At 41.6% G+C, this 24516-nt stretch overlaps 1 protein-coding gene across 2 annotated transcripts; it reads right to left on the bottom strand.

The window, feature by feature from the left end:
- Positions 1–2314: 2314 nt before the first annotated feature.
- Positions 2315–23276, bottom strand: LOC112231104 (TBC1 domain family member 10A). 2 transcript variants are annotated; one of them, XM_024397660.2, is made up of 10 exons: positions 22516–23276; positions 7910–8009; positions 7360–7467; positions 7139–7245; positions 6919–7033; positions 6759–6824; positions 6028–6217; positions 4547–4701; positions 4209–4287; positions 2315–3133 (listed from the first exon to the last, which is right to left on the bottom strand). In XM_024397660.2, the coding sequence occupies exons 1-10, from the start codon at positions 22713–22715 to the stop codon at positions 3114–3116; spliced, it is 1140 nt and encodes a 379-aa protein (XP_024253428.1). In that variant the 5' UTR covers positions 22716–23276; the 3' UTR covers positions 2315–3113. The 2 variants fall into 2 exon arrangements, with proteins under 2 accessions (XP_024253428.1, XP_024253427.1); XM_024397659.2 differs by having other exon boundaries at positions 2315–4287; positions 22516–23274.
- Positions 23277–24516: the final 1240 nt, after the last annotated feature.

The following is a 24516-nucleotide window of genomic DNA, read 5'->3' on the forward strand; positions in this document are numbered from 1 at the left end:
TCATCTTCACTCATGGCCATGTGGAAAGCTGATAGCTATATTCTTCTGGTTCCTCCTAAGTATAACCTAAAATGAGACCAACATAATGCCTAATTTGTTAGCATTTAGGTTCCAAACATTGACAATTCTTCTTACAGATGAAGTTCCAGCAACAGAGAATCTCCCAAATGTGCTTAATCTATAACTGTTTGCCCATACGTACCACGTTCCCCAAAAATCCATGCACACTTAAAGTGGTTGTAGAAATATGACCCAGGATCAAGACCCAGGATCATTAGCACATTTGAGTAGGATTAGACCCATGCTAGGATTTCCTGTTTAACAAAGCTCAATGTACACACCAGTATTTAAAGAGCTGAGATACCCTTCTGCACATTTCACCTTCTATTGTTGGTCAAATGTGTCAGAACTCAGGTGGATATAGATTTCCCACTAATATATACATATATATATATATATATATATATATATATATACACATATATATATATATATATATATATATATATATATATATATATATATATATATATATGTATATGTATATATATATATATATATATATGTATATATATATATATATATATATATATATATGTATATGTATATGTATATATATATATATATGTATATATATGTATATATATGTATATATATATACATATATATACATATATATATATATATATATTCGGAAAGTATTCAGACGCCTTGACTTTTTCCACATTTTGTTACGTTTCAGCCTTATTTTAAAATGGATTAAAATAGTTTCCCCCTCATCAATCTACACACAATAAATACCCCATAATGACAAAGAAAAAGTGATAAAAAAACTTGAAAAACTGAAATATCACATTTACATAAATAAGACCCTGACAGATCCTCTCAAGCTCTGTCAGGTTGGATGGGGAGCGTCGCTGCACAGCTATTTTCAGGTCTCTCCAGAGATGTTCGATCAGGTTCAAGTCCGGGCTCTGGCTGGGCCACTCAAGGACTTTGAGACTTGTCCCAAAGCCACTCTTGGCTGTGTGCTTAGGGTCATTGTCCTGTTGGAAGGTGAACCTTCGCCCAGTCTGAGGTCCTGAGCAGGTTTTCATCAAAGATATCTCTGTACTTTGCTCTGTTCATCTTTCTCTCGATCCTGACTAGTCACCCAGTCCCTGCTGCTGAAAAACATCCCCACAGCATGACACTGCCATCACCATGCTTCACCGTAGGGTTGGTGCCAGGTTTCCTCCAGACATGACGCTTCAACCGAATGGCTTGGACTTTTCTCTGACATGAACTGTCAACCGTGGGACCTTTATATAGACAGGTGTGTGCCTTTCCAAATTATATCCAATCAATTGAATTTACCACAGGTATACTCTACTCAAGTTGTAGAAACATCTCATGGATGATTAATGGAAACAGGATGCACTTGAGCTCAAATTCACGTCTCATAGCAAAGGGTCTGAATAATTGTGAATAAAGGTATGTTTTTTATTTTTAATACATTTGCAAAAAAATTGAAAAACCTGTTTTCGCTTTGTCGTTATGGAGTATTCTGTGTGAACTGATGAGAAAAAAAAACCATAATTGAATCAATTTTAGAATAAGGCTGTAACATAACAAAATGTGGAAAAATGGAAGTGCTCATAATACTTTCCAAATGCACAGTACACTAAACAAAAATATAAATGCAACTAGCGACAATTAGAAAGATTTTACTGACAGTACATAAGGAAATAAATGTATTCATTAGGCCCTAATCTATTGATTTAACATGACTGTGCAGGGGTGCAGCCATGGGTGGGATTAGGCCCACCCGCTTGGCAGCCAGTCCCAGCCAACCATTATTAGCTTTTCCCTACACAGGGGCTTTATTAGATAAAATACCCCCTCCCCCCGAGGATCCCGCAGATGAAGCCAGACGTGGAGGTCTTGGTTACACATGGTCTGTGGTTGAGGCCAGTTGGACATAGTGCCATATTCTCCAAAATGACATTGGATGCAGCTTATGGTAGAGAAATGAACATTCAATTCTATGGCAACAGCACTGGGGGACATTCCTGCAGTCAGCATGCCAATTGTACGCTCCCTCAAAACTTGACAATAGTGGCATTGTGTTGTGACAAAACTGCACATTTTAAAAGTGGCCTTTTATTGTCCCCAGCACAAGGTGTACCTGTGTAATGATCATGCGGTTTAATCAACTTCTTAATATGCCACTGTCAGGTGGACGGATTATTTTGGCAAAGGAAAAATGCTCACTAAAAGGGATGTTAGCAAATTTGTGCAAAAGAATTTGAGAGACATAAGCATTTTGTGCATATGGAAAATTTCTGGGATTTTTTATTTCAGCTCATGAAACCAACACTTTACATGCTGTGTTTACATTTTTGTTCAGTGTATATACACACACACACGGACAATTTTAGAGAAGACAAACTAAATGTTATTGTTCATTCTATTCTTAAAGGGATTGACCAGGGACAAAGTGCTTCATCTTAGACAAATATAAAATCTATAGTATATTACATTTTATACTACGCTATGTGCAAGTGTGAAAATCTACAGCAATTTTTATGGAAATCATCCTTTTACCATACAAAAATGTACAATAATTTTTTTACCCAGTTCTTCCCTTCAGAAACGTCAATTTCAGCAGGTGTAATCTTATCTACAGGAAAATATTTGACCGTGACACACATTTATGTGAAACATAGATGATTGTATACAAAGAAATTGTGCAGAGTTAATAAACAGCTATACACAAGTAGCTTATACTTCTCATCAAAACGGCTAAATGAAATCGACATGGCTGAGTATGATAGGAGTGGTCTATCGACTGGCATTCTACCATGTTTCTCCCACTGCATGACCACACACTCTGTTCTCTGGAGCTCAGGAAAGAATCAAAAACACACTCAGGAATAATTCAGACAACATGGCTCTTACAACACATACTATATGTCAAAACATCAAGCTTTGGTCTAGTGACAGGAATTGTCCAGCAAATGTTAATTTCCTTCATTTAAAACTGACGATGATATAGAGATGATTAATTTTCCCTCAACCAGTCAATCGAGTTCTTTCATTGGTCAGGGCAGGAAAATGCCCCACAGAGCCCTCTAGTGTTCATCAACATCCACTACAAACAGAGAGAAAGGATGCGCCAATGAGTGAATGACAATAGCATTCATCTTTATACAGTATGTTGGCAACCTATGGGAGTCAAAATATTCTGCTGGGATTACAATTTAATTGACATTCCCTGTGACTGAGAACTAAATCTAACAATGCTGGATTGGTGTGTGTTGGCAATGTAGTGTCTCATACTACAGTATATATTAGGTGGAATACGTAAATAGGCAGTGGTCCAGCCTCCAGATCTCTTGGCTAAGCAGACTTCATAGTTATGTCATCTGATATGGACTCAGTCTAAGACTTCTTCAGTGAGAAAAGATTGAGATAATGAACTGATATGATTACACAGCCTGCCACTGAGCTCAATCTACCCTCAGCCCAAGTGCATGTATACCCGTATGGCCAACTAAACGAAGGTTAGTGCTGCACTCTCCCAACTGATTGAATTGTCATCTCGCATATGTGTGAGGACAAACAACTACTACTTGGTCTATGCCAGAAGCTTCCAATTGTTTTAGTGTTTTGCTATGGATGTAAATGGCTATAATGGAAAGGGTCAGTCAAGAGGTGTGGGACCTGATCGTCAGGGCAGAGGTGGGGATGGGTCAGAGGGTAAAGGTATACTAGGGATATGGAGTCAGTGAGCAGTAAACAAGTGTTGACATCTACCCGCTACAGGTAGGTGTCATGGCTATCCGTACCCGCTACAGGTAGGTGTCATGGCTATCCATACCCGCTACAGGTAGGTGTCATGGCTATCCATACCCGCTACAGGTAGGTGTCATACTCTGTGCTGCTCAGGCTCTGATTGGAGCCTAGCAGGGCTGTGTCTTTGAGGAGGGGGGAGGGCTCGCTGGGTTCAAGGTAGGCTGCCACTTGGGTCGGAGAGCTGTTTTTCTTCCCATTCTTCTGCTCTTTGGTATTTTTCCTTTCCTTGTCCTCCCCATTGCTCTTGGTTGCCAGGGGCGACTCAACTATGATGGTGGGGTTCTGTCTCAAGTCTTGGCGACTGGGCGGCTCGGCAGCCATGATGGCCTTGGCGCCGTGCATTCTGGGAAGGGACTTGCAGTGCAACTCACCCCGGGTCTCCTTCCAGCGCCGCACTGATGCCAGGTGCTCCTTCTCAATGTCCAGCTCTGACACCGGCAGCTCTAGAATCTGGGACAGAGCATAAGGAGTAGTGGTTAACCAGTGGTCTTAGCAGAAATCATGACTGTAATAGTGTTTTATTAAAGTATCACTAGGTGGCAGCAGGGTTTTTTTTTTTTCAGTTTACACCACAACCCTTAGCATGCAATGTGGCCATGACAGTCTCGTCATTCTTAGCTATTCTTAAAGTGACTAAAAAAACATGACACTGAGCATTCTCCAGTAATTGATGTTTCTGTTCTACAAGTATGGCTGTGGGTGGTTGTACCTCCCGCACTAGAAACCCCTCCTGCATGTAGCGTGTATCTATGGTCTTTAGCAGCTCCATAGTCTCATACTGGCCCTGACACGTCTTCAGCTTGTCCTGGGAGCCCAGCATGCACTTCAACACCACCAGGCCCACCCGGAAGATGATCTTCACTCCTGGACGAACACACACCAGACAGCAGTGGTGTAATGTGCTTAAGTAAAAATACTTTTTAAAAAACTACTGAAGTAGTTTTAGGGTATCTGTACTTTACAATTTATATTGACGACAACTTTTACTTCACTACATTCCTGACACTCAAAAGTACTCGTTACATGTTGAATGCTTAGCAGGACAAGAAAATGGTCTAATTCACATACTTATCAAGAGAACATCCCTGGTCATTCCTACCGCGGACTCACTAAACACATGCTTAGTCTATGGGCATGTGATGAAAGAAATAAAAGCTTAAATAAATAAAATTCTCTACTATTATTCTGACATTTCACATTCTTAAAATAAAGTCCTTGATCCTAACTGACCTAAGACAGGGAATTTTTACTAGGATTAAATGTTAGGAATTGTGAAAACCTGAGTAACACTCCTGAGACAGGTGTGTGTGTTCCTTTGCATGTTTCAATGTGTCTGATGTACACTACCGTTCAAAAGATTGGGGTCACTTAGAAATGTCCTTGTTTTTGAAAGAAAAGCTATTTTTTTTGTCCATTAAAACAATAAATTGATCAGTTTGGGGTCACTTAGAAATGTCCTTGTTTTTGAAATAAAAACACTTATTTTTTTGTCCATCTTAAAATAACATCAAATTGATCAGAAATACAGTGTAGAAATTGTTAATGTTGTAAGTTACTATTGTAGCTGGAAACGGCAGATGGCAATTTCTCACATGGAATAGCCTTCATTTCTTAGAACAACAATAGACTGACAAGTTTCAGAAGAAAGTTATTTGTTTCTGGCCATTTTGAGCCTGTAATCTAACCCACAAATGCTGATGCTCCAGATACTCAACTAGTCTAAAGATGGCCAGTTTTATTACTTCTGTAAATCAGAACAGTTTTAAGCTGAGCTAACATAATTGCAAAAGGGTCTTTTAATGATGAATTAGCCTTTTAAAATGATAAACTTGGATTAGCTAACACAATGTGCCATTGGAACACAGGAGTGATGGTTGCTGATAGATGTAGATATTCCATAAAAAAATCTGCCGTTTCCAGCTACAATAGTCATTTATAACATTAACAATGTCTACACTGTATTTCTGATCAATTTGATGTTATTTTAAGATGGACAAAAAAAGAAGTGTTTTTATTTCAAAAACAAGGACATTTCTAAGTGACCCCAAACTTTTGAACGGTAGGGTATGTAATGATGAGTATGCCGTAATGTGTATGTTTCTGTCTGTCAAAAGAGCATGCCTCTCAGAGTGCACTCATGTGGACACAATTTAATGTGTGTATGTTTACTGTGTGGAATGTCTCTCTCACCCTCACAGAGGAACATGTCCCAGACGCGCAGCACGGAGACCCAGGGCAGGGTTCTGGAGAAGGCACACATGAACCACTCCGTCATGTACAGGATGGGGTCCAGCTTGTGCTTCTTCAGGTGGCGGTGAGCCAGAGGAGACACCCGCTTCAGCAGAGTAAACAGGATCTCTCCATCCAGTTGGATCGCCTCCTACAGGAGCACACAGGAACAACAGTCAGAAAGGAGAATCGACTCCTTCCTCTGTTAAATCTAATAGTTGCATTATCTGGACCACATTGTCTGGTCACCCACTCACTCAGGGTATTATGTCATTAGCATGTCACAGACAACAAGCTACAGGTATGCAATGACAGCAGCCATGCCAGCTAGAGAGCTGGCCCAATAATATGTACTGCAAGCCTGCATTTCAACATGATTGTCACTTAAAATTGTACAGCTTTTCTTTTCCGAGACACGGGTGTTCCTGACAATGATAAACATGCTGAATGAATGTTTCATTTGGTTTTAGTGACAGGTAAGTTCTTTGAGTTAACCCAATTAACTGTATCCCGTATGCCTGATCTTTAAACCCTAGTAAAAGACCTCACCCTGTCACAGCAAACAGTCAGCAAATTCTCTAAAGCACATGATCTGGGGTCATTGTATTTTTGTGTCTATGTGTTCTTTTACAGTATAAGTATGAGTGAAGGAGAGAGAATGTGTATGTAGTTTGAAGTAACGTGCATCTTACCAGCCCTGCACTGTAGTATCCGGGAAGGTACTTCTCACAGATCTGGACCAGACCCCAGAATGCATCCTGTCAATAAAGCAAAAACATAAATTAAACATGCAACATTATCAGAAAACATTGTGGTGTGAGTAACAGTATGTGTGTGTCTGTGCAGGCTCACCTCCGCAGGCATGTGCATTAGCAGCACAGCAGCAATGGGAGCCTGGGCCTGGCAGTAACCCTCCTCTGGCCGGTGCAGAGTATAGGCCTTCAGGACACGGTAGAGGTCCTGCTGCCTAAATACATAGTAAGCACAATTCAGTTTCTGAAAAATACTGAGACAAAGGCACAAGTAACACCAACAGAAACAAGACAAACAACGTCCCATTCACATTGCTTACCCATGGCCTCCTCTTGCCACAAACATCTCATGGAAGGGGAACTGTCTGTGGAGGTCCCTCTCTATCACATCCACCCACTTAGGGTCTCCTGCCTGGCTGTCCAGCTCCTTAAAAACAAACACAGCTTTTTACATGCTACACTATGTGTAAAAGTATAAGTGTGTGTGTGTGTGTGTGTGTGTGAGACAAACTGGTATTAACGGTGGACGGTAGTGAGTAACCTCAAATTTGCCCTTGTGCTGCTCCCTCTTCACCTTTCCTCCAGACAGGTAGAGCCACGCCCGGCCTCTCAGAGAGGGGGGTATGCCCTTCTGACAGCGCAGCTTCATCTGGGGATAGGGAGTTAGTGCTACGGTTACAGCCACTCATTATCATGCACGGTCAGATCAGTTTAAAAATCACAGGAATTCCATCAGTGTAATATATTAAAATATCAAGCAAGGGGGACAGGTTGTTCGAGTATGTGTTCAATGACTTTCCTTCTACAGTTCATGACCTAAGGACTTTTCTCCAGGCTGGTTTGTGTACACTGTGTGTTTAATAATAAATGAGCTGTTACACATTGCAAAACAGGTGGGCTGTGGTGACTGGAATGTGACCTGACAGGTACATACTGTAGTATCCAAAGCAGTCACTCAACAGGAGTAAAAGGGGTGACACGACAGCTTGCAAGGCTACCTTAACATGCTTCTAGAAAAGACCAACACAGGAATTTGCTGTTATTGTCAGCAATGGGATTTGTGTAGATCAGCCAGTGTTTGACTGACTTACCTTCTTGTGTCTCTTTGCCATCCACTTGTCCCAGTTGTTGAGCATGTCCAGCCATTTGGCCTCCCTCTGCCTCAGCACCTCAGGAGGGATGTTTTCAGCTCTGTGGGAGTCAGGAAGACAGACCGACCGACCCAGGGTCACACTACAGACACATACATCTGTCTCTCTAAACAAACACTCGGGATTTTATTACTTTAGACATGAAAAGAAAGGAGGTAGTCAAATGGGCAACCAGACTTTTTACATCGACCCCACACCCCTTTGTTTTACACTGCTGCTACTTGCTGTTAATTATCTATGCAGTCACTTTACCCCTACCTACATGTACAAATTAACCCGACTAACCTGTACCCCCACACACTGACACGATACCGGTACTCTCTGTATATTGCCTTGTTACTGTTATGTAATCTTGTGTTACTTTTTGATTGCATTTTTTTATATTTTGAGTAAATATTTTAACTATTTTTTTAACTGCTTTGTTGGCAAAGGGCTTGTTAGCGTTTCATGGTAAGGTTGTTGGTACCTGTTGTATTCGGCGAATGTGACAAATACAATTTGACTTGATTGTCAACACAGACAACAGTGAAACAAGAGGAGAGTGAGGGAGGGTGGGCCGGGGGCCAAACAGGAAGCGCCATCCATCACACAGGAAGTTGTCTTGGAGAAAAACAAAAATACAAGCTGCTTCCTGTTGCTTTTTAAAATCATTCGACCAGAGGAGCCTACATTGTTTCTTTCAGAAACAACCCTTTCGCTAGAAAACATGAGCCATATGATCATAGTGTCTGTTGAAACAAGAGCGGAAATTGAAGAAAATATAAAAAAGACAAGGACAATGGCTGCCATTGTAGCGCCTCTCCAGATGAAAACAAGAGACATAGGAGGAGAGCTGGGCTTGTGCTCCATCCCTTGGAAGAGAGAGAGCAGAGAATAGAGGCGAGGACAGTAGAGTCAAGGGCGGTTCAAAGGGGACCCTCAAGAGGCTGCGTGTGTTTCAGAAGGCCTCTGAGAAAGAGCATCTTTATTGCACCCAGCAACCTGGAACGACTGGTCAAATTAGCCAAGGGGGATGGAGGAAGGAGGGGTGAACTGTGTAGATGGCGCTGCAATGGCAGTCTTACGGGCTCCTGACCAATTCTGCTATTTTGTGTTTTTTTTGTAGGTAATGTTTCCACCATACCAAGCGGAAATGAAACCAGTCAGGGTGCTCTCGATGGTGCAGCTGTAGAACTTTGAGGATCTGGGACCCATGCCAAATCTTTTCAGTCTCCTGAGGTGGAAAAGGTGTTGTAGTGCCCTCTTCACAACGGTCTTGGTGTGTTTGGACCATGAGTTTGTTGGTGATGTGCACCAAGTCTGGAACCAACAGGACCCTGAACAGCTTCTACCCCAAGTAGTGATGGGAAGTTCAGCTCTTTTTACCAACCTTGATCTTTTTGGGTCGTTAGATCAAAATAATTAAATCATTCAACTACTGATTTTCAAATGAATTAAATTAATGTCTGTGACAGGGATGTCTTTGCCTATTGTGAAGTTGTATTTTTGTAGTTGAATTATCATTCTCTGTAGCCTTGGCGGGGCTGCGGCTAGTGGTTTCCTCATAATTGACTCAAGGGGCTTGTGGTCGGATTCCACAATGACTTGTCGTCCATATATGTACTGACGGAAATGTTTACATCCGAACAGAATGGCGTAGAGCTCCTTTTCGATTTGAGCGTAGTTGATTTCACAGTGAGAGATTTCGAAACGTAGCCGATGGGCTTTCCTTCTTGCAGTAGCATTGCACCTAGTCCATACTTCGACGCGTCCACTTGGAGTCTGAGCTCTTTGTCGGGGTCGTAGTAGGCAAGTATTGGTCCTGGTTCTCTCGTGATCAAGTCTTTCACATTCTGGAAAGCAATGTTGTGTTGCTTGTCCCAGAGAAACTCATTGGACTGCTTTAGCAGCTGACGCAGGGGTGCATTAGCATTGGAAAGGCTGGGTGCGAACTTGGCTAAGTAGTTGACCATGCCAAGCACCGTTTCCAGCTCTGCACGGTTCTTTGGTGGCTCCATTTCTTTTACGGCTAAGATCTTCTGTGGATCTGGCTTGATTCCAGTCGCTGTGAGAAGATGTCCGAAGTAGCTGACCTCTGTAGCGCCGACTGTGCTCTTCTCGGGGTTGAGCCGGACTCCTCTCTCGCAGGACCTTTGCAGCATCGCACTGAGGTTTCGGTCGTGCTCCTCTTTGGTTCGACCATAGACAAGGATGTCGTCCACAATTGCCACAACTCCGTCGGGGCCTTCGAACACTTCGGCGATCTTTCGCTGAAACTCGTCTTGGGCTGAGATAATCCCAAAAGGCGACGGAACCTGTAGCGTCTAAACAGTGTGTTGAATGTTGTGAGCTTAGATGACTCTGCTGTGAGCTTGATAGCCCAGTAGCCTGATCTAGCATCCATGACACTGAAGTAGTGTGCTCCCGCTAGCTTGTGTGTGATGCCATCTAGCATTGGTAAAGGGGGCATTTGATAGCCTTGTTAAAGTCTCTTGGGTCGAGACACACTCGGAGCTTGCCTGTGCGTGGTTTCGCCACCAAGACTAACGCGTTTACCCAGTCAGTCGGTTCTGTAACCTTGGTGACTATGTCAGATTGCTCCATGCTCTCCAACTCTTTCTTCAGCCGGGCACGGAGAGCAAGGGGAATCTCTCGTGGGTAAACCACGGGGTTGCGTCTGGTGGATGGTACATTCTCCTGGGAATAGTCCTATTCCTGAAAAAACATCAGCAAACTCCTCCAGTAAATTGTCTGTCTCATCTGGTGCTGTCACTGATAAAACTAGCTTGATGGGGTCCATGTCTAAACATGCTTCAAGACCAAGCACTGCAGGTGCTCTAGTGTCAACAACATAAAATTCCAACATCATGTCACTTTCCTTGTATTTGCATTTGAAAGTGCATGTGCCTTTTACTGGGAGCTGTTCACCACCATAACCTAGTCAGTCTGCACGTGGTGGGCTGTAGCTCGCACTCAGATGTCAAGCTGTGGTACTTATTCAGAGGAATAATGTTTACATGTGCACCAGTGTCTAGTTTGAACTTTAGCTCTGTGCCTTGTGTTCCGATCTCAATGTCAGCAAAGGCTTGCTCTGTCTCTGATATTTGACTTTGTGTCACTGAATCAATAAACAGTTCATCAGCGTTTGACCCTTTGATTGACATTTCATCTTCACTCACTGCGTGTACTGTTTTTGCACAGTAAGCTCTGCACACTTTTGCAAAGTGATTCCATTTACCACATTTAGTACACTGTTTGCCTTTAGCTGGGCATTTTCCTTGTTCGCCATGCATTTTGTATCCACATGTTTTGAGTCCGTGTTGCTCTGTTTTGAAGTTGTGTCTCTCTCCGTTCTAAAACGTGCTCTCTGTGCACCGGACTTGTGCTTTGATGTCTGCCTGACTGCGTGCACTGCTTGTTCACGTGATGCGCTCGTGCTGCCGCGCGAAATGGTTTTCATCAGAGCCTGTGCTAGCTCGTGAGATCTGGTAGATAGCTTTGTCCAGCGTTACCTCAGACCCAACATTCAAAAGTTTCTCATTCGCGGTGAGTATTCCAAATACAATACGGTCCCTGACCATCTCATCCTTGTTTGCATAAGCACAGTCGTTCACAAGCAGACGCAGCTCTGTCACAAACTGTTCAAAAGACTCGCTAGCTCCCTGTACTTTCTCATGGAATTTGTACCTAGCGAAAATTGTATTGGTCTTCAGCGCAACATAGGCTTCAAAACAATCGTAGTATGTTTTCAGTACCTTTGATTCAGCCACGGTAAGTGTCCATGTGTTGTAAATATCTCTCCCCTTTTCACCGATCCAGAGGAGCAGGTAGCTGCATTGTTCCTCTTCTCCTTTATCCTTCAGAGGACCCGTGAACATTAGCTCCACATGCTGTCTGTACTTACGCCAAGCATCGGGTACGTTTGTAGACTCCCACTCCATTCGAGGTGAAGGAATTCCAGAAAAATCCATCTTTTAAGACCTTTTACTCTGACCATGTCTTGTTTTGCACACTTTGTACAAAATAATAAAATGCAGTCCTACAGGATATTTCTTAATGTAGCTCTTTATTAGCTAGCTATAATTGGTATGTTCACCTATCGCCAACCAGGATCAAACAACCATGACCTAACCATTTCGGTGGTCTTAACCAATCATAGCACAGTATGATATGGCGGTAAAATGCATCCAATTACAATTCAGTATGTTTACACACATGAATATTACATCCCCTTTCTTTTAAAACAAAATAAAAATGTTTACATATTCTAAGCATTTCTTTTGAATACATGCTCTGTAGTTTGAACTCAAGGTAAGTAACCATTTATAGGTGGGGGGGGGGGAAATGAACTATATTCTGGTAATCTGACTAATTGAACATATGCGTGGTACTTAATGAATATGATGTCAGTTCGGTTGTCATCGGAGACATTCTCATCAATGATAAGATGACAAACTCTACAGTGGAAAATCTACACCTCCGAGTTATCGGACTAACATGGAATTGTTGTTCAATTTAAATGTTTGAATATGAAATTATTCGTGATGGGATGAAATGTGAGATTTGAGTTTTCATAAGACAGGGCTCTGCTCAATCAGTGGCCCGCCCCTGTGAAGGGACATGGGCTATAAAACTTTTCAAACACGCCCTCCTTCCTATATAAGCCCTCGACGACAATATAACCTCCTGTTCCGAGGACGACGGTCCGATGTCAGAATGGTTAAGATAATGACTACAGAACGAAGCCAACATCCACGTGAGCTTTGGTTGCGAATGGTATGAACTTTGAACTCTTATTCACTACAGAAGTAATACCTCCTAGCCATTGAGTTAGCGACAGCCGCTGCAAATGAGGGTTACCACACAACGACGTTACTACAACGTATTCAATTTACCAGCAGAGACATTCTTCAAAAGAACAAAGGACTCGGTTGGGCAACATGACCTTCCATCTACCACCAACCTACCGAAGCGCAGCTCAGAGTAAATATTTATTTCATTTTCCTTTTCCGAATGGGCGGTAATTTAGAATGCATAAGATACTGTATTTACGATAGCACAGCTTCGCCCTTTGTTCCTCAGTCTTCCCGCTCTTTCACTCAATCCCAGCCCCTTTTCTTTTGTGTAACAAGCTGTCATATCTGTTCTGCCCGCTAGAGACGTTTTCCTATGATGTAATTTGTAATCAAGTTATGATTTAATTATGTGTAATTAGTTAGGTATTTAGTGAATCAATAATTAAACCCAATTTTGTATTGCTGGTTCAACTTGTTAGCCAGGGTTCGTGCAGATAACCAAGAATTTACAACTTTCAGATGAGACTGAATTAAGATGACGATTAATATTGACTGCTATTGGTGTAAAATATTACTTGGTCTTTAAGAGTTTATTCGGAAGATAACAGCTCTATAAATATTATTTTATGGTGCCCGACTCTAGTTAATTACATTTACATGATTAGCTCAATCCGGTAATATTATTTATGGAGAAATTCTTTTATAGAATAGCATGTCATATCACTTAATCCGGCATAGCCAAAGACACAACACTAATCACTTTACCCCTAACTATATGTACATATCTACCTCAATTACCTCCTACCCCTGCACATCTACTCTGTACTGGTACTCCCTGTATATAGCCATGTTTGATTGTTATTCACTGTGTATTTATTCCTTGTGTCTCTATTTTTATATACTTTTTATCTTTATCTCTGCATTCTTGGAAAATGACTCTTAAGTAAGAATTTCACTGTTACACCTGTGGTTTACAAAGCATGTGACAAATAAAATTAGATTTGGAATTATACTGTGTCATTGTTCTCATTATATGTAGCCTCTCCTTTTTCCTCAGCGATGAATGAAAATAACTCCCTGTTCACCCACGACTGCATGGCCAGGCACGACTCCAACACCATCATTAAGTTTGCTGACGACAACAGTGGTAGGCCTGATCACTGACAAGACAGCCTTTAGGGAGGGTCAGAGACCTGGCCGGGTGGTGCCAGAATAACAACCTATCCCTCAACGTAACCAAGACTAAGGAGATGATTGTGGACTACAGGAAAAGGAGCACCGAGCACGTCCCCATTCTCATCGACAGGGCTGTAGTGGAGCAGGTTGAGAGCTTCAAATTCCTTGGTGTCCACATCAACAACAAATTAGAATGGTCCAAACACACCAAGACAGTCATGAAGAGGGCACGACAAAGACCATTCCCCCTCAGGAATCTAAAAAGATTTGGCATGGGTCCTGAGACCCCTCAAAAGGTTCTACAGCTGCAACATCGAGAGCATCCTGACCGGTTGCATCACTGCCTGGTACAGCAATTGCTCGGCCTCCGGACGCAAGGCACTTCAGAGGGTAGTGCGTACGGCCCAGTACATCACTGGGGCAAAGCTGCCTGCCAACCAGGACCTCTACACCAGGCGGTGTCAGAGGAAGGCCCTAAAAATTGTCAAAGACCCCAGCCACAGACTGTTCTCTCTACTACCGCATGGAAAGTGGAACCAGAGTGCCAAGTCTAGGACAAAAAGGCTTCTCAACAGTTTTCACCCCCAAGCCATAAGACTCCTGAACAGGTAACCAAATGGACTATTTGCATTGTGTGCCGCCCCCCCAAACCCCTCTTTTACGCTGCTGCTATTCTTTGTTTCTTATATGCAGTCACTTTAAGTATACATTCACGTACATACCACCTAAATTGGCCAAACCAGCCAGTGCTCCCACACATTGGCTAACCGGGCTATCTGCATCGTGTCCCACCACCCGCCAACCCCTCTTTTTACACTTCTGCTACTCTCTGTTCATCATATATGCATAGTCACTTTAATGATACCTACATGTACATACTACCTCAATAAGCCTGACTAACAGGTGTCTGTATATAGCCTTGCTACTCTTTTTTTCAAATGTCTTTTTATTTTATTTCTTTACACACACACCTTTTTTCCCCCGCACCATTGGTTAGAGCCTGTAAGTAAGCATTTCACTGTAAGGTGTACACCCGTTGTATTCGGTGCACGTGACAAATAAACTTGGATTTGTAATAAGTTGTGTGTTGTAGGCTACATAAATAAAATAAAACCTAAGGGGAGGCACAGACCTCAGACTTATCAAGCATACAAGGCAATAGAACATACACAGATCTATGAACACACATACCACTGTTCTGTCACAGTGGCAGCAACTGTGGTAGCCGTAGCATCATTAGTCAAAGAACAACATGCCCTTCCCCTGGAGCAAACCAAAACAGCCAGAAAAGCCTGGTGCAGAATGCACAACAAAAATACTTAACAATAATAATAAAAAGACAGTTTGGAGAGGCTAAAACTAACAAACTCTTCGCTTAAGATGCTCTGACAAGTCTGCTTTGTTTAGACTTTTTACATTCATTCTAGGGACTGCCTCGCAGTCATTAGTCTACATCCAACAAAATGGGCCGAACACTTAGGCCTGCATTCTCTTTCAAACTCCAGCAGGTCATATGACATGACAGACTCTAGGAGATAAAAACCCCAGATTGAAAGACAAGGGGTCACTCATGCCGTGCAAAGAGCAGTGCCTCACACAAGCACCTGCTTTACAAGGTAGACAAATACCAGGTAGTACAAAGGGCTGAGTGCAGCACAGACAGACAGTGATTGGCATTAGCCTGGCTGAATTAGTGCAGACTATCAGATTACAGTCATCCCGGGTCGAGGGTGACCTCAGGAAGCTCTAGGTAAACAGGGACAGGTGTAGTCCATATACTAGCATTTTGAGCAATCGCTCTCAAATACAAAATACCATACACAGTTCAGAGTGCTGGGATGTGGCAGCCTGTGAAGGACACAGAAAACAGGAAGCTCTGAGAACATTCCCCTAGTTCTGCCCACCACCCACTCCTACTCCTGGTGCTTGTCAACCACTCACAGGGGGCCTAAACACAAGAGAAATGCACATCACAATAGGTTGTATGTAGAGTCAGAAGATGTTTGTTTGGACCAAGTGGTGACACATCAGGCGGTATTCTGATTTGCAGGGAACCAGCGGCACGTTGAACTCAGTGGCTAAAAGCCATAGTAGTGTAGAAAAGAACATTTCTGTGTCCGAATACCCATACTTGTGTTCTAAATAGTAGGCTTCTTGGGCATGCAGGAATTTTAATCTGATCCTAAAGTCTTCTTAGACTCAACAACTCAATTATCAGCAGACAAATAATTATCAATAAACACAGAGACATTGTTAAAAGATTAATGCGGAGGAAAAACACCAGGAAAGGACGGCTTTCCCATAGAATTCATTTAACATTTTGGGACAAAGTAGCGCCCCTATTTACACAAATGACAATACACGTCACTCAATTCAGTGCTTCCTAGTTACATGTATTAAAACGAGGAAAATCTGGAGAGTCCTCTACTGATTACAGATCCATAACTTCAATAAATTGTGACAAAATAATAAAGCTCATAAGCAATGAGAACGGCAAAAGTATTACCCAGACTTGATACATATCAAAACAGGACATATTAAAAATAGACAAACAAATACAATAACATTTCATTTTAATAGAATATGCTAAAAACAAAAAGGTATAGATTTATCAATAATGGCTGGTGATGTCAAAAAGGGTTTCGACTCTATTGAATGGCCTTTTCTATTCGAAACATAGAACATTTTATATACATTTCAAAAATGTAGTATGCTTTAAAGGGTAACTCTCGACCCCAAATTTCAGCCTTTACCCAACCCCTTCAAGTAAAATAAAAAATGCATTCAGGTGAGAAGTTGTGGGTGGGGGGAGACTGCTCATAAATGTTAAGTTTAAGGGTGGGTAAACAGTTGTACCTGATCCCAACACTTTCTCACTAAATCATACCAGAAGTCCACTGGCACCCTCTGATAAATCAAATTATGTGCATCGTGAGCAAATTCAGCTTTGGACAGTAACCGCACATCTATTGCCACTTGTGGTAAAAGTTCAAATTCTTGAAAATGTGGACTCGCATGTATTGGGGAATTGTGTTTGGAAAATAAGTGCAATCATCACCTTGAAAATTAAGATTAGTGTCTCAAATCAATCCAACCCACATTTCAGTACACAGTAGCTATTTTTCCAATGGTCAAAGGAACTCAGACTGATCTTGGGCACTGTTAAAAACTTTTTTTTTCTTCAAAATACTACCAGGGTTACCCCTCTCGCAGGTATGACTTCACTTTTCATAATTAAAAGTGTTTGGGCACGGGATGAATACTGTAAATAATGGGATTACAACTCACAACTATTGAATTAGTGGACTGCGCCACCAGTCTGGAAAAACATAAAACAAGTAAACATGACCACCACTGTCATCCATTTCTTTTTACGATGGATGTAGCTACCACAGGAGGTTGGTGGCACCTTAATTGGGGAGAACGGGCTTGTGGTAATGACTGGAATAGAATCGGTGGATCGGTATCAAATACATCAAAAAGCATGGTTTCCATGTGTTTGATGCCATTCCATTTGCATCGTTCCGGACATTATTATGACCCGCTGTTCTTCCCTCAGCAGCCTTCACTGGTACCTACGACTATAAACATATAATCCTCATAGCCTTCAGATGTGCATGAAGTGGTAAGCAAGAACTGTGAATTTGGCCTTTTGAATTTTGCATCAAGCAAAATATATTGGCACAGTCCACTTACCAAGTCCATTGCCAAATAAAGCACACTGCTTTTATAGAAAGACTTGAGGTGGTACCACCCAGCACATCTAGAAGAGAGTGCATTTCATACTGAACCCATCCCTTGAGATGACATAAGTGTTCCTACATTACCATTTCAAATGGTTAAGAGTTGAAGCGCTAGGGGCAAAAAGAGCTAGGTTTACTACTAAAAGTTCAAAATATATCACTTTTGAAATGAACTGTCCAAATGATGCCCAGAATTTGTGTGTTTCACTATAACTAAGCCTAAAACATGTGGTTTTCTATGTTGTTTCTTTGCATGAAAGTTATTTAAAGGCCCAGCGCAGTCAAATACCTTTTTAATGTAAGAGCTGTTTTGAAAAGAACACCTGAAATTTCAGGCTTTTTTGGTGGGATGGAGCTTTGGCATACCCGATGACACCACCAGGCAGTAAAGGAGTTAATAGACCAATAAGAGAGTTCAAAATCAAATAAAATGTTATCGGTCACATGCACCGAACAGGTGTAGATATTACCATGTAATGCTTACTTACGAGCCGATTTCCAACAATGGAGCTTTAAAATGTAAGAAAAATATTTGCAAAGTAAAAAAAGATAATAGCAATACAATAAAAGGCTATACACAAGGAGTACAAAGACGAGTCAATGTGCAGGTGTACGAGGAAGTTGAAGTAATACAGTATTGTACATGTAGGTAGGGGTAAAAGTGACATGGCAATCAGGATATATACTAGAGTATAAGCAGTGTATCTGAGGAGTGTGAAAGTGTGTTTATGTGCAAGTCTCTGTGTGTGTGGCATCAATATGCATGTGTGTGAGCATATGTAGTCTGTCTGTTGGAGTGTCAGATCTAGGATCCAGGTGTTCAGTCTCAGGCTCCTTAGCGTAGTGATGAGCTTGAGGACCCTATGGTGGTGAACACTGAGCTGTAGTCAATGAACAGCATTGTCACATAAGTGTTCCTTTTGTCCAGATGGGAAAAGACAGTGTGGAGTGCAATAGAGATTGTGTCATCTGTAGATCTGTTGGGGCGGTATGCAAATTAGAGTGGGTCTAGGGTTTCTGGGGTGGTGTTGATGTGAGTTATGACCAGTCTTTCAAAGCATTTAATGGCTACAGATGTGAGTGCTACAGGGCTTTAGTCAATTAGACAGAATACCTTGGCGTTCTTGGGCACAGGGACTTTGATGGTTTGCTTGAAAGATGTAGGTGACATGTCAGTGTATGCTTTGAGTACACAACTGGTAATCCGTCTGGCCCCACGGCTTTGTAAATGTTGAACGGTTTAAAGGTCTTGCTCACATCGGCCACAGAGAGCGTGATTACAGAGTCATCCAGATCACATGGTACTCTCATGCATGCTTCAGTGTTGCTTGCCTCGACGCGAGCATAAAAGGCATTTAGCTTGTCTGGTAGGCTTGTGTCACTGGGCAGCTCACGGCTGGTTTTCCCTTTGTAGTCCGTAATAGTTTTCAAACCCTGCCACATCTGACGAGTGTCAGAGCTTCACTAAGAAGCTATTTTTGTTCATTTACATTTTTAAACAAAAATGTCTTTCAGCCACCAGTAAATATAAGTTTCAAAATAGTTTTCCCTCAATCAATCTTAAAAGAATATATGTTTTGTTGTTGAATGGAATGGACTACCTACATGTGTATTTATCCTACTGTATTTACCAAAACCATCCCGAGCCCACCTGGTCGTGCTGCTGATCCAGTTTCTGCCATTCTGCCTGCAGCTATGGAACCTTGACCTGTTCACTGGTCGTGCTACCCTGTCCCGGACCTGCTGTTTCGACCCTCTCTCTCCCCCTATGAAAAGCCAACTGACATTTACTACTGAGTTGCTGACCTGTTGCACCCTCTATAACCACTGTGATTAATATTTGACTCTGCTGGTCATCTTTGAACGTTAGAACATCCTGAAGAACCATCTGGCCTTAATGGCCATATACTCCTATAATCTCCACCCGGCACAGTCAGAAAAGGACTGGCCACGCCTCAGAGCCTGGTTCCTCTCTTGGTTTCTTCCTAGGTTCCACCCTTTCTAGGGAGTTTTTCCAGAGCCACCGTGCTTCTACATCTGCATTGCTTGCTATTTGGGTTTTTAGGATAGGTTTCTATATAAGCACTGGCAATTGCTGATGTAAAAACAGCTTTATAGATATATTTTTCTATTAAAATCAAATGCTCTATGAAATGTAACAGTAAGGTACTTAATTGTTACCCAGAAATTATTTGATATTGAGATGAAAACAGCTGCATATGGCCTTTCAATGCCAGGATGTTCTACTAACTTCGACTTTTCATAAAGTAGAATTCGCTGCACGCTACTGAGGTAGAGAATTGTCTTTTCACAAACATATTTGACAACAGTTGAAAATCCGATGAACAAGCTTGATTGCGCATTAGATGCCTTCTCAGTGTGGATGAGCATTATGTTCATATTTGTTCCTTACTACATTAGGCTGTTTTTACTAAACAGTACATTCTAGATAGTACACAGTGGGCAATGTCATTTTAGTAAGTAGTAGGCAAGAAAGATTTCAGTCATCGCCACTTAGAATTTTAATAAATCAAAAGCACTTTAAAATAGGAGGTCAGGCGATTGTTTTTCAACGCCGAAACCGATTATTGGCGGAAACAAAAAAAGCTGATACCGATTAATTGGCCAATTTTTTTGGTATTGATTGATATATTACAACAATACTGAAGGAACAATGAACACCTATTTTAACTTAATATGAATCAAATCTAAATTAGTCTCAAATAAAATATGCCCAATTTGGTTTAAATAATGCAAAAACACAGTGGAGAAGAAAGTAAAAGTGCAATATGTGCCATGTATAAAAGCTAAAGTTCCTTGCTCAGAACATATGAAAGCTGGTGGTTCAATATTCCCAGTTAAGAAGTTATGTTGTAGTTATTATAGGAATTATGGTGTGTCGACTATTTCTCTCTATACCATTTGTATTTCATATACCTTTGACTAACGGATGTTCTGATAGGCACTTTAGTATTGCCAGCATAATCTCAGGAGTTGATAGGCTTGAAATCATAAACAGCGCTGTAAATCAAGCATTGCTAAGAGCTGCTGGCAAACGCAGTAAAGTTTGAATGAATGCTTACGAGCCTGCTGCTGCCTACCACCGATCAGTCAGACTGCTCTATCAAATCATAGAGTTAATTATAATAAAACCCATAAATTGGAGCCTTTGGTCATTAATATGGTCAAATCCGTCAATTATAATTTCAAAAACAAAACATTTATTCTTTCAATGAAATACGGAACCCTTTCATATTTTATCAAACGGGTGACAACCCTAAGTCTAAATATTGCTGTTACACAACCTTCAATGTCATAATTACGTAAAATTCTGGCAAACTAGTTCGCAACGAGCCAGACGGCCCAAACTGTTGTATATACCCTGACTCTGCGTGTGTAACAGTATGGACTTTATGTCCGTCCCCTCGAACCAGGGACGCTCTGCACACAGACACTCACCCTCGTTACCCATCGCTCCACAAAAGCCACAGCCCTTGCAGAGCAAGGGGAACCACTACTTCAAGGTCTCAGAGCGACGTCACCGATTGAAACGCTACCAGCGCGCACCACCGCTAACTAGCTAGCCATTCCGCATCGGCTACACGTGCAATAAACGCAAGAGAAGTGACAATTTCCCTAGTTAATATTGCCTGCTAACATGAATTTATTTTAACTAAATATGCAGGTTTAAAAATATATATCTCTGTGTATTGATTTTAAGAAAGGCATTGATGTTTATAGTTTGGTACATTCGTGCAACGATTGTGCTTTTTTTTCGCGAATTAGCTTTTGTTAAATCATCACCCGTTTGGCGAAGTAGGCTGTGATTCGATGATAAATTAACAGGCACCACACAACAAGCTAGTTAACCTAGTAATATCATCAACCACGTGTAGTTAACTAGTGATTTTGTGAAGATTAATTGTTTAAGATAAGTTTAATGCTAGCTAGCAATTTACCTTGGCTCCTTGCTGAACTCGCATAACAAGTTGTCAGCCTACCACAGTTCTCGTGGAATGCAATGTAATCGGCGGCTAAAAATGACGATTACGGTTGTTATGAAAACTTGAAATTGGCCCTAATTAATCAGCGATTCTGATTAATCGGTTGACCTCTACTTTACAAGGCAGCAGTACCCAGCAGAACATAACACACATTGGTAAACAAAATGAGAAAGGGAAAATGCCATACAACACAAAGGCTGTCAAGTCTCCATGGAAGCAGATTATGTACAATATGTTACAAATTCCAATGTGTTGTGGCTAACGTTAGCTTGGCGGCTAACGCTAACTAGCTCTAGGAGCTAGGGGTTAAGGTTAAGATTAGGAGTTGGGTTAAAGGGTTTAGGTTAGGGAAAATCTTAGCTAAAAAGGTCAAGGTTATGGGATGGGTTCGCTAACATGCTAAGTTGTTGCAAAGTAGTAAATTGTTGTGAATTAGCTAAAATGCTAAAGTTGTCCGTGATGAGATTCGAACACGCAACCTTTGGGTTACTAGACGTTCGCGTTAAGTCTTAAATATGTAACCATACCAAAGATAATACATTTACGTTATGTTACGTCTAGTCTATGAGACCAAGTAACACTGAGCAAGAGGAAGAAATGTTTATGTTGGACTCCAGGGATAACAAATAACAGGCTACTGATTAAAATGTGGATTGCATATTAGAAAGTAAACAGTAAAGTGGTGTGTGAAGTCAGATGACAAGGGGTCAATCAAGTGACTAATCTGTAAGAAACTTCTTATGACAACGTCTTGACAATTTAGAACAGTCATGTCTGTCATCCACAGACGAACGAGCAAGCGACGTCATTTTTTTATGGAAAATTCTAAATAGATGGGTCATACTTACGATTGTTCTGAATATTGTTGTGCACCCCCAATAAATCCATATTTATCCGTCTGTCTCTCACTGGTATAGACATTTAGTTCCGAGTCCGAGCCGAAGAGGTTGCCTTCTCCATCTGTCAGTGCCAGACTTTCTGTCGTGCCCCGCAAACTTTTGCGGGACTCTGCTGACTTAAGTCCATTGCCTGGTTCTATTTTTGCCATTTAAACCACTAGCTCCCTCTAGCTTACTTCTTCAAATACAATTAGTCAACTAAACCTCCCATTATTTAATTGTAACTTTAGCTAGGTAGCTAGATTTTGGTTGTCCAACATCTTGTCATAAACTGACCATAGCATCGTCGCAGTTAAATCAGTAACCTTGCTAGCTAGCCTTAATCAAAGCAACTAGCTAGTTATCTCGAATAACTAGTACGCTAATAAACGTTAGCTCGCCAACCAGTTAACGAAAATAAAAACAGAAAGTCAGAATCAATGAATGGCAACTAGATAGCTAGCTGGCTATGTTAGCCAACCGCTAGCACTGCCAGTGAGAAGCATGCCACTAACGTTAGCTGTTTAACAACAACAGCACCGCAAGTCAAAATACAAAAACCGGTATACTTCTAATGACGGTTCAGCCCGATAAAACCATTGAAATCAAATGACAATCAATCTCTCACAGGACTGGCACGTCTAAAGAGTTTATGCACAGACAGAAATGATAACCCAGATATGTCACAGGTCTTCTTCTTCTTCGGTGGGGTTTATCAGCGGTTGGCATCCAACGTTATGGTGCATTACCGCCACCAACTGCTTGAGTGTGGCCCCAAGACAGGGAGATAATAAATCCTACCTGACAGCCCTGTTGCTTTAAAAAAAGACAACAACATATTTGAGACTATAGCTAAGGAAGTTCTACTCAATAAATGCTTTAAACTAATTCCCTGTATCTCCATCTTCCTCATACGAGATATCATCCTCTCTCTTTCCCTCTGATACTGCCCACACTGTAGCAACACATGCTCCACGGTCTCTGTTTCCTGGCAATAATAACACTTTCCTGTTGGATACTTTCCTATCACAATTTAAAGTCTTATTCAACCGGCTGTGTCCCACCCTTAATCTTGTAAAAATAGTCTCCTCTCTTCTGTACTTGAAATAAATGCCTGCCCTTAGTATCTCTACTCCACTGCTCCTGCCATCTCTGCACCATCACTGTCCATATCAGGCTTTAAGCCTCTGCCTTGCTCATTAAAACTACTAAATGCTTGTTTAGCCAGTACATCAACTGCCTCGTTCCCCTCCACCCCCACATGGGCTGGGACCCAATCAATCTTATCTGTATACCCATTTGTCTAATCCTGCCATGGGTTTGTTGTACCTCATAAAGCAGGTCTTGTCTGCTACGTGTGCTAAAGGACAGCAGACTCATCAACACTGCACATGAATCAGAGCAAATAACTACTCTCTCTGGTTTGACTTGGTAAAGTCAATTGATTGGACATTTTTTGGAACGGCACACACCTGTCTATATAAGGTCCCACAGTTGACAGTGCATGTCAGAGCGAAAATCAAGGCATGAGGTCGAGGGAATTGTCTCTAGAGTGATTGTGAATAATGATGCGCGAAGGAGATGGCCGCCGTTTTATGATCCCATAACCAATTGTGCTATTGTTTATGTTTTTTCAGGTTATTTGTAACTTATTTTGTACTTAATATTTCTGACACTGTGTCTTATGATCGAAAAGAGCTTCTTGATATCAGGAAAGCGATTACTCACCCCATACTGAAAGAATTCTTCTTCTTCAATGAGTCGGATGGGAAGGATTTACTCCAGACACCCGACTAGGCCCTCATCCCCGTCATTCACAGGAGGAAAAGATGGAGATATCGTGGGTGACGGTCCGGGTGCATTGTTAGGATCCGGCGTCTAGAGGGTAATCTACCTTCACCATCAATCCTATTAGCCAAAGTACAATCAATCGCTAATAAAAAAAGCACGTATATATCCTACCATCGGGAC

This window comes from Oncorhynchus tshawytscha, linkage group LG33 (assembly GCF_018296145.1).
Source record: "Oncorhynchus tshawytscha isolate Ot180627B linkage group LG33, Otsh_v2.0, whole genome shotgun sequence".
NCBI classification, from domain to species: domain Eukaryota; kingdom Metazoa; phylum Chordata; class Actinopteri; order Salmoniformes; family Salmonidae; genus Oncorhynchus; species Oncorhynchus tshawytscha.

Excerpts from the sequence above, each read along its gene's own strand:
- LOC112231104 (XM_024397659.2), bottom strand. The coding sequence starts at position 22,715 with ATGGCAAAAATAGAACCAGGCAATGGACTTAAGTCAGCAGAGTCCCGC. Across the intron at positions 7,468-7,909 it reads TGGCAAAGAGACACAAGAAG|ATGAAGCTGCGCTGTCAGAA; the intron begins GTAAGTCAGTCA and ends CCCTATCCCCAG. Across the intron at positions 6,825-6,918 it reads TAATGCACATGCCTGCGGAG|GATGCATTCTGGGGTCTGGT; the intron begins GTGAGCCTGCAC and ends CTTTATTGACAG.